This window comes from Belonocnema kinseyi, chromosome 7 (genome assembly GCF_010883055.1).
Source record: "Belonocnema kinseyi isolate 2016_QV_RU_SX_M_011 chromosome 7, B_treatae_v1, whole genome shotgun sequence".
In the NCBI taxonomy this organism is placed as follows: domain Eukaryota; kingdom Metazoa; phylum Arthropoda; class Insecta; order Hymenoptera; family Cynipidae; genus Belonocnema; species Belonocnema kinseyi.
The window spans coordinates 138835-151517 of NC_046663.1; the positions used below are offsets into that span (position 1 = coordinate 138835).

The 12683-nt window shown below is 19.8% G+C and overlaps 1 protein-coding gene across 1 annotated transcript in view; it reads right to left on the reverse strand.

Annotated features, from left to right (window-relative positions):
• LOC117177357 (armadillo repeat-containing protein 1-like) overlaps positions 1 to 12683 on the reverse strand; it is a 20944-nt gene that overhangs the window by 3963 nt on the left and 4298 nt on the right. Inside the window, exon 3 of the mRNA XM_033367988.1 lies at positions 9885 to 10094. Within this exon, the coding sequence (XP_033223879.1) occupies positions 9885 to 10094 (210 nt within the window). The remainder of the gene's footprint in view (positions 1 to 9884; positions 10095 to 12683) is intronic.

The window sequence follows — 12683 nt, forward strand, 5'->3', positions numbered from 1 at the left end:
TATTAATTTTTATATTAAAAATTCAAATTTCTATCCAAAAAAGATTTCAGTGGACTTTTCAACATTGCAATATGAATTTTCAACAAGGAGTGAATTTTCAACCAAATAGTTGCATTTTTATCCAAAAAAGATAATATTTCTAATAAAGCAGATGAATTTTTTACTCAAAAACCCAATTTTCAAACAGATGATTTCTATTTTTATTTTTAAAATATTTCAGTTGACTTTTCAAAATCAAAATATGAATTTTAAAGAAGAATTGAATTTTTAATTAAAAATGACGATTTTTTCAGAAAACAGTTGAATTTTTAAACAAAAAATATTGCTTTTTAGCATAATTGTGGAATTTGCAACAAAATAATTCCATTTTTATTCAAGAAAGATAAAATATTTACTAAAAAATATTAATTATTATATAAAAAATTCAAACTTCTATCCAAAAAAGATTTCAGTTGGCTTTTCAGTGTCAAGTTATATACTTGAAAGAACAGTAAATTTTCTAACAAATAGTTGCATTTTTATCCAAGAAAGATGAAATTTCTACAACAGTGGATGAATTTTTTACTCAGAAAACAAGTGTTTAACTAATTGATTTGTATTTTCACTTTGAAAAGATTTCAGTTGACTTTTCAACCTTAAAATATGAATTTTAAACTAGGAGTGAATTTTCCACAAAACAGTTGAATTTTTAACCAAAAAATATTGCTTTTTAACATAATTGTTGAATTTTCAATCAAATAGTTGCATTTTTATCCAAAAAAATTTAATGCTCCGACTAAACCTGATGAATTTTTAACTCAAAAAAAAACTTCCCAAAAAAATATTTGTATTTTCATTTTAAAAATATTTCATTTGAATTTTTAACATCAAAATATCAATTTTATATAAAAAATTTAATTTCCATGAAAATAATTTCATTTTTAACACAAAAAGACGAATTTTCAACAAAGCAGTTGCATTTTCAATAAAAAAGAAAGACTTTTAAACAAAATTGTTGAATTTCCGAGCAAATAGTTCCATTTTTATCCAAGAAGGATGAAATTTCTACTAAAACAGATGAATTTTTAAACCAAATAGATAAATTTTCAACGAAAAAAAGTTAAATTTTCATAAAAAAAAGATTTCATTTGACTTTTCAACGCCAAAACATGAATTTGAAATAAAAAATGAACTTTCTACGAAAATACTTGCATTTTCAACATACAAAAAGACCAAATTTTCAACCAATAAAAGTGGTATTCTAACATAATTGTTAAATTTTCAAAAAAATAATTGCATTTTTATCCATGAAAGATAATATTTCTACTAAAACAGATACATTTTTTAAATTAAAAATACAAATTTTCATCCAAAAAAATGTCAGTTGGCATTTCAACGCCAAAATATTAATTTGAAACAAAATTAAATTTTCTACGAAATATTAAAATTTTTAAACCAAAAATAATGAATTTTCAAAAAATGGTTGACTTTGCAACCAAATAGTTGAATTTTTATCCAAGAAACCTGAAACTTCTTCTTGAACAGATAAATTTTTGAATCAGAAAGAAACAAATTTTCAAAAATAAAAAAAGGTAAATTTTCATCCAAAAAAGATTTCAGTTGACTTTTCAACATCAAAAGACGAATTTTTAATAAAAAAAGAATTACTTTTCAGTTAAAATTGTTAAACTTTTAACCAAATGGTTGCATTTTTATTTAAGAAAGATGAAATTTCTAATAAAACAGATGAGCTTTTGAATCAAAAAGATAAAAATTTGCAACCAAAAAAGTTAAATTTTCATCCAAAAAATATTTCAGTTGGCTTTTTAACACCAAAATATGCATTTGAAATAAAAAAATTGTTTTCCACGAAAATACTTTAATTTTGAAACAAAAAAGAGGAATTTTCAATGAAAAATTTTGACTTTTGATCAAAATTGTTGAATTAAAAAAAAAATAATCACCTCTTTATCCAAGAAAGATGAAATTTCTACTTTGAATTAAACCGTGTTTTAAATAATTAGCTAAATTTTTATATTTCTGAATTATGATATCATTAAGTTTAGAATGCGTACTTCGAAAATCTTTCACTTTAAAAATCTTCTATTTTAATTTTTAAGCGTACATTTTTATTTAAATAATTTTAAAATGCAGTTTAAAGACTTGAAAAATTGAAAATTATAAATGTTTGAAATAGATGGTTTAGGATTAAAAAAAAAATTTAGTTGTAAAAATTTGAATATGAAATAATTAATAATTTTTAAATTGAACTGTACTTTTAGTAATAAAAAGTAAATAATAATTGATTTTACAAGACGATTCGGAATCAGTTTATAATTTTAGAATTTCCAGATTTAAACTTTAAAAATTAAACTGTTTAAATTTTAAAGTCTTATTAGTTAGACGAATGTAGACCTATTGAATCTTTATAAACTATTTTTAATTTTAATGTAACTTTAAAATAATATATTCGTAATTAAAGGCTTTAATTCAATTAAAAATATTGTTTCAGTTTAAAATATTTCATTTTTAAAGCATATTTAGAAATATCTGTCTTCATTTAAAATCCGTAATTACGAATGAAATGCACAAAACTAAACAAAAAACTAAACTTTAAACGTTACAATTTTAATAACACTATTTAAAATAATTTTATTTGTTAATAAAATGGTTGAATTGTTATATATAAATAACCATGTAACATCCACTGTCCGCAGAAAAAATTCAAGTGAGTTCAAGAAATGTTTAGATGTTTTGACAAAAATTCAAAATTAATTAAATGTCTGAAATGATTTCAAATAATTTCGAAATTTTGTAAGAATTGTGAAGGGCTTCAAAAGAATAAAACACATTTCCTTAAAAATCGAAGAAAAAAAAATTGAAAATGATTTTTTATTTTGAAAAATTAATTTAAGAGAATCTTCAAAAAGATTGTTATCTGACATTTAATTGAAATGTTTTTTCAGCACCGTTTTATTTTACTACTTTAGGGAATTTTAAGCTAGAAACATTAGAAATTGAACAATCACATTTTTTTTATAAACTGAACAATTCTTAAATTAAAAGTTAAATTATTTCTATTTCAAATATTTAAAAAATCCTTAAAACACTTTAAAATTTTATTTTAAAATCTTGAAAAATCTAATTATTGTTTTACGTTTTTAAAATTTTTTATTTTGTTTGAAACTTTTTAAGAACTTCTAAATTTCTTTTAAAATGATTCGCATTTTTGCTAAATCTTTTTTAAAAATTATGCCAAACTAAAAATAAATTGCTGAAAATTTTCCACATTCATTTTTCTTAGTTTCGTAAATTTTTCTCAATATTTTTAAACATTCTCATAAATCAATTTTTGAAAATAAATAATCATTTTCAATTATCCTATGCATCTTAAGGAAATGAGTTTTATCCTTTTAAAGCCCTTTACAATTCTTAAAAATCTTCGAAATTATATGAAATCATTTCAGATATTTAATTAGATTTGAATTTTTTAAAACTTCTAAATATTTCTTGAACTTACTCGATTTTTTTCTAAAGATATTTTGTGTTAAATGGTTATTTATACATAATAATTCAAAAATTTGAGTAACAAATTAAATTTTATTTAAATAGAGTAATTAAAATTGGACCGTTGAAAGTTTAGTTTTTATTTGAGTTTTGTGTTTTTGATTTGTAATTAAGGATTTTAAATGAACAGTTAAATATTTCTAAATATTAGATAATTGTTATTTTTCTTAAATAAAAAATTTCAAATTAAATGGTTTAAAAATGGAATATTTTAAACTGAACCAATATTTGAAATTTAATTAAAGCCTGTAATTTCGAATATATTATTTTAAAGTTATTTAAAAATTAAGAAAGGTTTATAAAGTTTAAATAGGGTGTTTACATTAGTCTAACTGATAAGACTTTCAAATTTAAACAGTTTAATTTTTAAGGTTTATATCTGAAAATTCTAAAATTATAAACTCATTCCGAATCGTCTTGTAAAATCAATTAGTATTTACTTTTTATTGCTAAAAGTACAGTTCAATTTAAAAATTATTAATTATTTCATATTCAAATTTTTACAACTAAATTTTTTTTTTTAATCCTAAACCATCTATTTCAAACATTTCTAATTTTCAATTTTTTAAGTCTTTAAAACGGTTGAAATCGAAGCTGGACAGATTTATTTTCTAAAAATTTGTAAAATTCCCCACTAATGCATTTGTTTGTTAAATTTTTTTTTTAAAAATCACAAAAAAAAATCCTGAAAAAAAATCCTGATTAAAACAATTTTTCTGTTATTGACGAGCACTGGAAACGTCAAATAAAAAAATGGCCATTTTTTCGTCATATTTGTTTATTTATAAAAAAAAATTCATTTGTTATATTATTATTGATAATATATATTATATATTATTATTTTTTATATTTTTTTATGCTGTCAAAATTTGAATTTTCAATTTTCCAAGAAAATTCAAAAAGTTGTGGTAATCTTGTAGGGCATTAAAAAAGAAACATTTTTCTTCTCTTAATTTTTTTTTTTCATATCGTGTGTTATTCGACATTTATATTTTAAAGGAATGCAATTTTGAATTTTTTTTAATAATTCAATTTAGAAGATTTCTATTTGAAACATCTTCAATTTTAACGACGTATAAATAAAAATTCTTAAATTTTTATAATTTTGAAAGTCAAAAGTCAAGTTTTTAATTCTACATCTTTCAAATTGAAGACATTTCGAAGATAAAGCATCAAAAATAAAAAAAATTTGTATTGCAAATTTTCTTTATTAAAAACTTTTCACTTTTCATAATTTAAAATCTAAATTTCTATTATTTTGAAGATTTATAACTGAAAATTCTTTAATTTTATAGATGCATAAATAAAAATTCTCAAATTATGATAAATTGGGGAGATTAAAAATCAAGACTTTTAAATTCTAAAACTTTCAGATTGATGAAATTTAAAATATAAATCATCAAAGCCACAGAATTGTTAATTTTAAAACTTTCATATTGTTTTATTGTAAATTTTCAAAACTAAAATCTTTAATTTTAAAGATATAGAATTCAAAGTTCTAGAATTTTGAGGATTTATAATGGAAAATTCTTCAATTTTAAGGATTTTTAGTTCGAAATTCTTGAATTTTAAAGATTAATAAATCAAAATTCTTAAATTGTGATAATTTTCATGATTTTGAAAATTATAAGTCAAGAGTTTTCAATTCAAAAACTTCTAAATTGATGAAATTTCGAATGTAAATGATCAAAATCGTCGAATTTGTAATTGCAATACATAAAACTTGTATATTTGTTTATGTAAAATTTCAAAATTAAAAAACTAGCATCTTAAAGATTTGCAGTTTAAAATTCTACAAGTTTGAAAAAATTCGAAATTATTCAATTTTCAATATTTATAATTTAAAGGAATTTAATTTTGAACATTTTTTTAATAGTTCAATTTTGAAGATTTATATTAAAAACATTCTTAACTTTAACGATTTATAAATAAAATTTCTTAAATTTTGATGATTTTGAAGATCAAAAATTAAATTTTCAATTCTACATCATTCAAATCGAATAAATTTCAAACGTAAATTATTAAAACCCACAAATTATTAATGTTAAAACTTGCATATTTTTTAATTGTAAATTTTAAAAACTAAATACTTGAATATTAAAGATTTGCAAATCAAATTTCAACAATTTTGAAGATTTAGAATTTAAATGTTTTAAATTTAAAAGATTTCCAGTTCAAAATTCTGCAGTTTTAAAGATGCATAAATAAAAATGCTTAAATTAGCTTTCCGCAGAATTTTTAATTTTAAAACTTGCATATTTTTAATTGTAAATTTTCAAAATGGAAATCTTTAATTTTAAAGATTTACAATTCAAAGTTCTACCATTTTGAAAGTTCACAATTGAAAAGTCTTCAATTTTAACAATTTGCAGTTCCAAATGCTTAAATTTTAAAGATGAATCGATAAAAATCTTTAAATTTTGATAAGTTTCATGATTTAAACAAACAAAAGTCATGATTTTTCAATTCCAAATTGATGAAATTTAAAATGTAAATCATCAAAATCGTATAATTTTTATTTGCGACATCTTAAAATTGTATATTTTTAAACGTAAATTTTCAAAATTAAACAATTAAAATTTTTTAAGAAATCACAGTTCAAATTTCTGCAATTTTAAAGATGTATAAATAAAAATGCTTAAATTAGCTCTGCACCAAATTTTAGACTTTAAAACTTGCATATTTTTTCATTGTAAATTTTCAACATTAAAATGTTTAATTTTAATAATTTGCAGTTCCGAATTCTTGAATTTAAAAGATGAAGAGATAAAAATGTTTCAATTTTTATAATTTTCGTGATTTAAACAAACAAAAGTTATGATTTTTTAATTCCAAATTTACCTTAAGCTTGTATATTTTTAAACCTAAAAAATTAAATTTAAAAAAAAATCGAAGTTAAAATTTCTACAAATTTGAAGATATACAATTCAAAATTCTTCAAGTTAAACAATTTGCATTTCAAAATTTTAGATTTTAAAAGATTTTTACATAAAAATTCTGAAATTATGATGATTTTAAAGATCAAAAGTCAAGAGTTTTCAATTCAAAAACGCCCAAATTGATCAAATTCTAAACGTAAATCATTAAAACCGACAAATCTTTAATTTTAAAACTTTCATATTTTTTAATTATAAATTTTAAAAACTAAATACTTTAATTATAAAGATTTATAATTCAAAGTTCAATAATTGTTAAGCTCAACAATTGATTTTTTTTTAATTTGAACGATTTCCAGTTCAAAATTCTGGAATTTTAAAGATGTATAAATAAAAATGCTTAAATTAGCTCTGCGCCAAATTTTAGATTTTAAAACTTGCATCTTTTTTAATTGTAAATTTTCAACATTAAAATCTTTAATTTTAATAATTTGTAGTTCCGAATTCGTGAATTTTAAAGATGAATAGATAAAAATGTTTAAATTTTGATAATTTTCATGATTTAAACAAACAAAAGTCATGATTTTTCAATTCCAAATTGATGAAATTTAAAATGTAAATCATGAAAATCACTGAATTTTTAATTGCAACAACTTAAACTTGTATATTTTAAAACCTAAAAAATTTAATTTTATAAAGAAATCAAAGTTAAAATTTCTACAATTTTTAAGATTTTTCAATTCAAAATTCTTCAACTTAAACAATTTGCATTTCAAAATTTTAGATTTTTAAAGATGTTTAAATAAAAATTCTTAAATTATGATGATTTTAAAGATATAAAATCAAGAGTTTTTAATTCAAAAACGTCCAAATTGATAAAATTTTAAACATAAATCATTAAAAAACCGACAAATTTTTAATTTTTAATCTTTCATATTTTTTAATTGTAAATTTTAAAAACTAAATACTTTAATTTTACAGATTTACCATTCAAAGTTCTACAATTTTGAAAATTCTTCAATTTTAACAGTTTTCAGTTCCGAATTCGTGAATTTTAAAGATGAATAGATAAAAATGTTTAAATTTTGATAATTTTCATGATTTAAACAAACAAAAGTCATGATTTTTCAATTCCAAATTGATGAAATTTAAAATGTAAATCATGAAAATCACTGAATTTTTAATTGCAACACCTTAAACTTGTATATTTTAAAACCTAAAAAATTTAATTTTTTAAAGAAATCAAAGTTAAAATTTCTACAATTTTTAAGATTTTTCAATTCAAAATTCTTCAACTTAAACAATTAGCATTTCAAAATTTTAGATTTTTGAAGATTTTTACATAAAAATTCTTCAACTATGATGATTTTGAAGATCAAAAGTCAAGAGTTTTCAGTTCAAAAACGTCCAAATTGATGAAATTTAAACGTAAATCTTCAAAACCGACAAATTTTTTATTTTAAAACTTTCATATTTTTCAATTATAAATTTAAAAAACTAAATAGTTTAATTATCAAGATTTACAATCCAAAGATTTATAATTTTGAAAATTTACAATTGAAAGTTCTTCAATTTTAATCATTTGCAGTTCCCAACTCTTGAATTTTAAAGATGCATAAATAAAAATTCTTAAGTTAGCTCTCCGCACAATTTTTGATTTTAAAACTTGCATATTTTTTAAATGTAAATTTTCAAAATTTAAATCTTTAATTTTGAAGATACAATTAAATTAAAATTGAATTTAATTAAATTTTTTTAAGAAATCAAAGTTAAAATTTCTACAATTTTGAAGAATTACAATTCAAAATTCTTCAACTTAAACAATTAGCATTTCAAAATTTTAGATTTTAAAAGATTTTTACATAAAAATTCTGAAATTATTGTAATTTTAAAGATCAAAAGTCAAGAGTTTTTAATCCAAAAACGTCAAAATTGATAAAATTTTAAACGTAAATCATTAAAACCGACAAATCTTTAATTTTAAAACTTTCACATTTTTTAATTATAAATTTTAAAAACTAAATACTTTAATTATAAAGATTTGTAATTCAAAGTTCAACTATTTTTAAGCTCAACAATTGATTTTTTTTTTATTTTGCATGATTTCCAGTTCAAAATTCTGGAATTTTAAAAATGTATAAATAAAAATGCTTAAATTAGCTCTGCGCCAAATTTTAGATTTTAAAACTTGCACATTTTTTAAATGTAAATTTTAAAAACTAAATACTTTAATTTTACAGATTTACCATTCAAAGTTCATTTTGCAGTTCCAAATTCTTGAAATTTAAAAATGAATAGATAAAAATGTTTGAATTTTGATAAGTTTCATGATTTAAACAAACAAAAGTCATGATTTTTCAATTCCAAATTGATGAAATTTAAAATGTAAATTATCTGAATTTTTAAAACCTAATATTTGTATAATATTTGTATTATTATTTGTATTTGTTTTATATTGTATTTGTCTGCATATTTTAAAACTTAAAAAATTAAATTTTTTTAAGAAATCAAAGTTAAAATTTCTACAATTTTGAAGATTTACAATTCAAAATTCTTCAACTTAAACAATTCACATTCCAAAATTTTAGATTATTAAAGATGTTTAAATAAAAATTCTTAAATTATGATGATTTTAAAGATATAAAATCAAGAGTTTTTAATTCAAAAAGGTCCAAATTGATAAAATTTTAAACATAAATCATTAAAAAACCGACACATTTTTAATTTTAAAACTTTCATATCTTTTAATTGTAAATTTTAAAAACTAAATACTTTAATTTTAAAGATTTACAATTGAAAATTCTTCAATTTTAATCATTTGCAGTTCCCAAGTCTTGAATTTTAAAGATGCATAAATAAAAATTCTTAAATTAGCTCTCCGCAGAATTTTTAATTTTAAAACTTGCATATTTTTTAATTGTAAATTTTCAAAATTAAAATTTTTAATTTTAAAGATTTACCATTCAAAGTTCAACAATTTTGAAAATTCTTCAATTTTAACAGTTTTCAGTTCCAAATTCTTGAAATTTAAAGATGAATAGATAAAAATGTTTAAATTTTGATAATTTTCATGATTTAAACAAACAAAAGTCATTATTTTTCAATTCCAAATTTATCTTAAGCTTGTATATTTTTAAACCTAACAAATTAAAATTTTTTAACAAATCAAAGTTAAAATTTGTACAATTTTTAAGATTTTTCAATTCAAAATTCTTCAACTTAAACAATTTGCATTTCAAAATTTTAGATTTTTAAATATTTTTACATAAAAATGATTAAATTATGATGATTTTAAAGATCTAAATTCAAGAGTTTTCAATTCAAAAACGTCCAAATTGATGAAACTAAAAATGTGAATCATCAAAACCACAGAATTTTTAAATGTAAAAATTAAAAGTTGCATATTTTTTAATAGTAAATTAAAAATCAATTAATTTCAATAGCAAAAAATGTTATATTTACCAATTTCACTAGAAATTCTTGATTATATTTATTTCTTGTGACTAATCTAGCTTCCATGTTTATATTGTTCTTTTGAATAGCATCGGCGATTTGTTTGGCGGTGATGTTAACTAAGGTTCTCATGGTGGCTCGTTGGTGTTCAACATCCAAAACTAGTGAAATAAGGCCTTCAATTCTTATTAAAGTAAACTCTAAATCCGCTCGCGTTTCCTGAAATAAATTTTTTTAATCAGCATCAACTTGAAATTAAATAATTTAAAAAAAAATACAGGACTCGGACTCACGTCACTATTTTTTACACTTTTTTTTAGTAAAAATAGCCCCAGGCTAATAATTAGAAAAAGTAATTTGTAAAAATGTTTTAGAAATTTTTGGACAAAACGATTTTAATAAAAAATAAAATGATACGATTCTCGGTTTTTTTGTTTCTTTTAAACTCGAAAACCTTCACAAAATTTCTAAAAATTTAAAAATAAAATGCTCAAGAATTATTTTTAAAAATACAAATGTTATCGTCGTGACTTTAAAAAGTTAATAATGTATTATTTATAATTCTATCATTATTTATGGCAATTAATAATTGTTATAATTATTTCTAAAATAGTGTTTTAAAATTTTTTAATTATTTAAAGCAAAATTTCCAGTTTTCTAATATAACATTTAAAAAATATTAAAGACGAACTTCCACGTTCATTTTTAATGTTATTTATTAGTTAATAAATTAACAAAATTCATATTTTCACAGACTTTTCCATATTCCGCTATTTTTCTCGTTTTTACATTTAAATGTAAACTCAATTAATAGAACCCAATAAGAAAATCCAATTATTTTTGGTTTAAAGTTCAATTGATTCAGTTTAAAATTTTACTATTAGAATTTTATATAAGAATTCATCGTTTTTATTTTAAAATTTTATTATTTGGTTCAAATTGAATTATTTTGTTGAAAATACAACTATTTTGTTTTAAAAAATCTTATTTTTGACTCGGAAATATACTTATCAGGTAAAAAATTTAACTATTTGGTTGAAAAATATTGTACTTTGTTGAATATTTATCTGTTTCAGTTCAGGATTGAAGTATTTTGTTTAAAATTAATCATTTTTACTTAAATAAAACTATTTTTTATTTTAAAATGAAATATTTTTTTGTTGAAATGTATACTATTGTACTTTTCGTTGCAAATTTTCTAGCTGAAAATTAATTTGTCCAACTGCAAATTTAACTATTTGATTATTTGTTAAAAATGTATCTTCCTTATTTAAAAATTCAACTATTTGGTTGAAGTTTTTTTCATAGAAGATTATTCATTTCGGTAGAAAATTTATCTGTTTAGTTAATAAATGTTTTTAGTTGAGGAATTAAATATTCTGATAAAAATTGGTCTTTTTTTTTTTAATTCTACTGATTTTTATTTAAACTAAAAATTGTTTTTGGAGTGAAAATTAAATTTAAAAAAAAAATTAAATTAAGACCATTAATTTTTTAAGTTTATAAATAATATTTTTTATGTTAAAAATTAATTTTTTCTTAGTTTTAAAATTAAACTCTTTGGTCTTTTTTGTAAGATAATTCTTGGTTGTAAATTTAACTACTTCGATGAAAATAGATGTATTTTGTTGAAAATTCGTCTTTATTTTTTGACTGAAAAATCTTTCTTGATTCAAAACTAAACTGTTTTGTAGAAAATTCGCCTTTTCGACTTGAAAATTCCATAATTTGGTATAAAATTCAACTTTTTTCTTAAGACGAATTTTTAAATAAAATTATAGAATATTGAACTGGAATAAATGGATTTTCAGTAAAAAATTAAATTTTTTAGCCAAGGAAAACAGGAATTTTCACACAAAAATGTTCATTTTTCAACCAAAGAGATGAATTTTAATACAAAAAAATTCATTTTTAACCAGAAAGTTCAAATTTCAACCAAGTAAATAAAATTTTTATTCCGAAAAGAGACGAATTCCGAACAAAAAATGTAGTAGTTGATACTACAATAAAAAAATCTAATTAATCGTAAAAATTAATTTTTTCGTTCAAGATCCATAATTTTTGTTAAAAATTCGTCCTTTTGACTGATAATTTAACTATTTTATGGAAAATTCAACTGATTGGTTGAAAATTGTTGCAGAAAATACATATTTTCGGCTCGAAAATTTAAAAATTTGGTAGAAAATTGTTATATTTTGTTGAAAATTTGCCTTTTTTGGTAGAAAATCAATTTTTTTTGGTTTAAACTGAAACTGTTTTGTTAAAAATTATTCTGGTTTAGTTTAGGATGCAAGTGTCTTATTGAAAATTTATTTTTATTGGTTGAAGGCAACTGCTTTTTATTTTTAATTAAATTGATGCTTTGTTGCTGCAATATCAACTATTACATTTTTTGTTAAAAATTCCACTTCTTAGTTGAAAAATTAAAGATTAATGTTCTGACGAGAATGACGAATTTCAATAAAATACATTAATTCTCAACCAAAAATGGAATAGTCACATTTTCAATTTGAAACATTAATCCTCGATCAAAAAAAAATAACTAATTTTAAACGAAATAGTTGACTTTCCATTAAAAATATAAAATTTTCAATAAAAAATGGAATAGTTACTCCTTAAATTGAAAAATTAATTCACAAGTAAACAAAAATTAATTTTTTACCAAATAATTACTTTTCCAAATTGTAAAGGATAAATTTTCAATAAAAAAAAGAATAGTTAAATTTTCAGATAAAAAATTAGTTTTGAATAACAAAAAAAACACGAATTTTCAGAAAAAAGTTAAGTTTTCAACCAAAAAGGTGAATC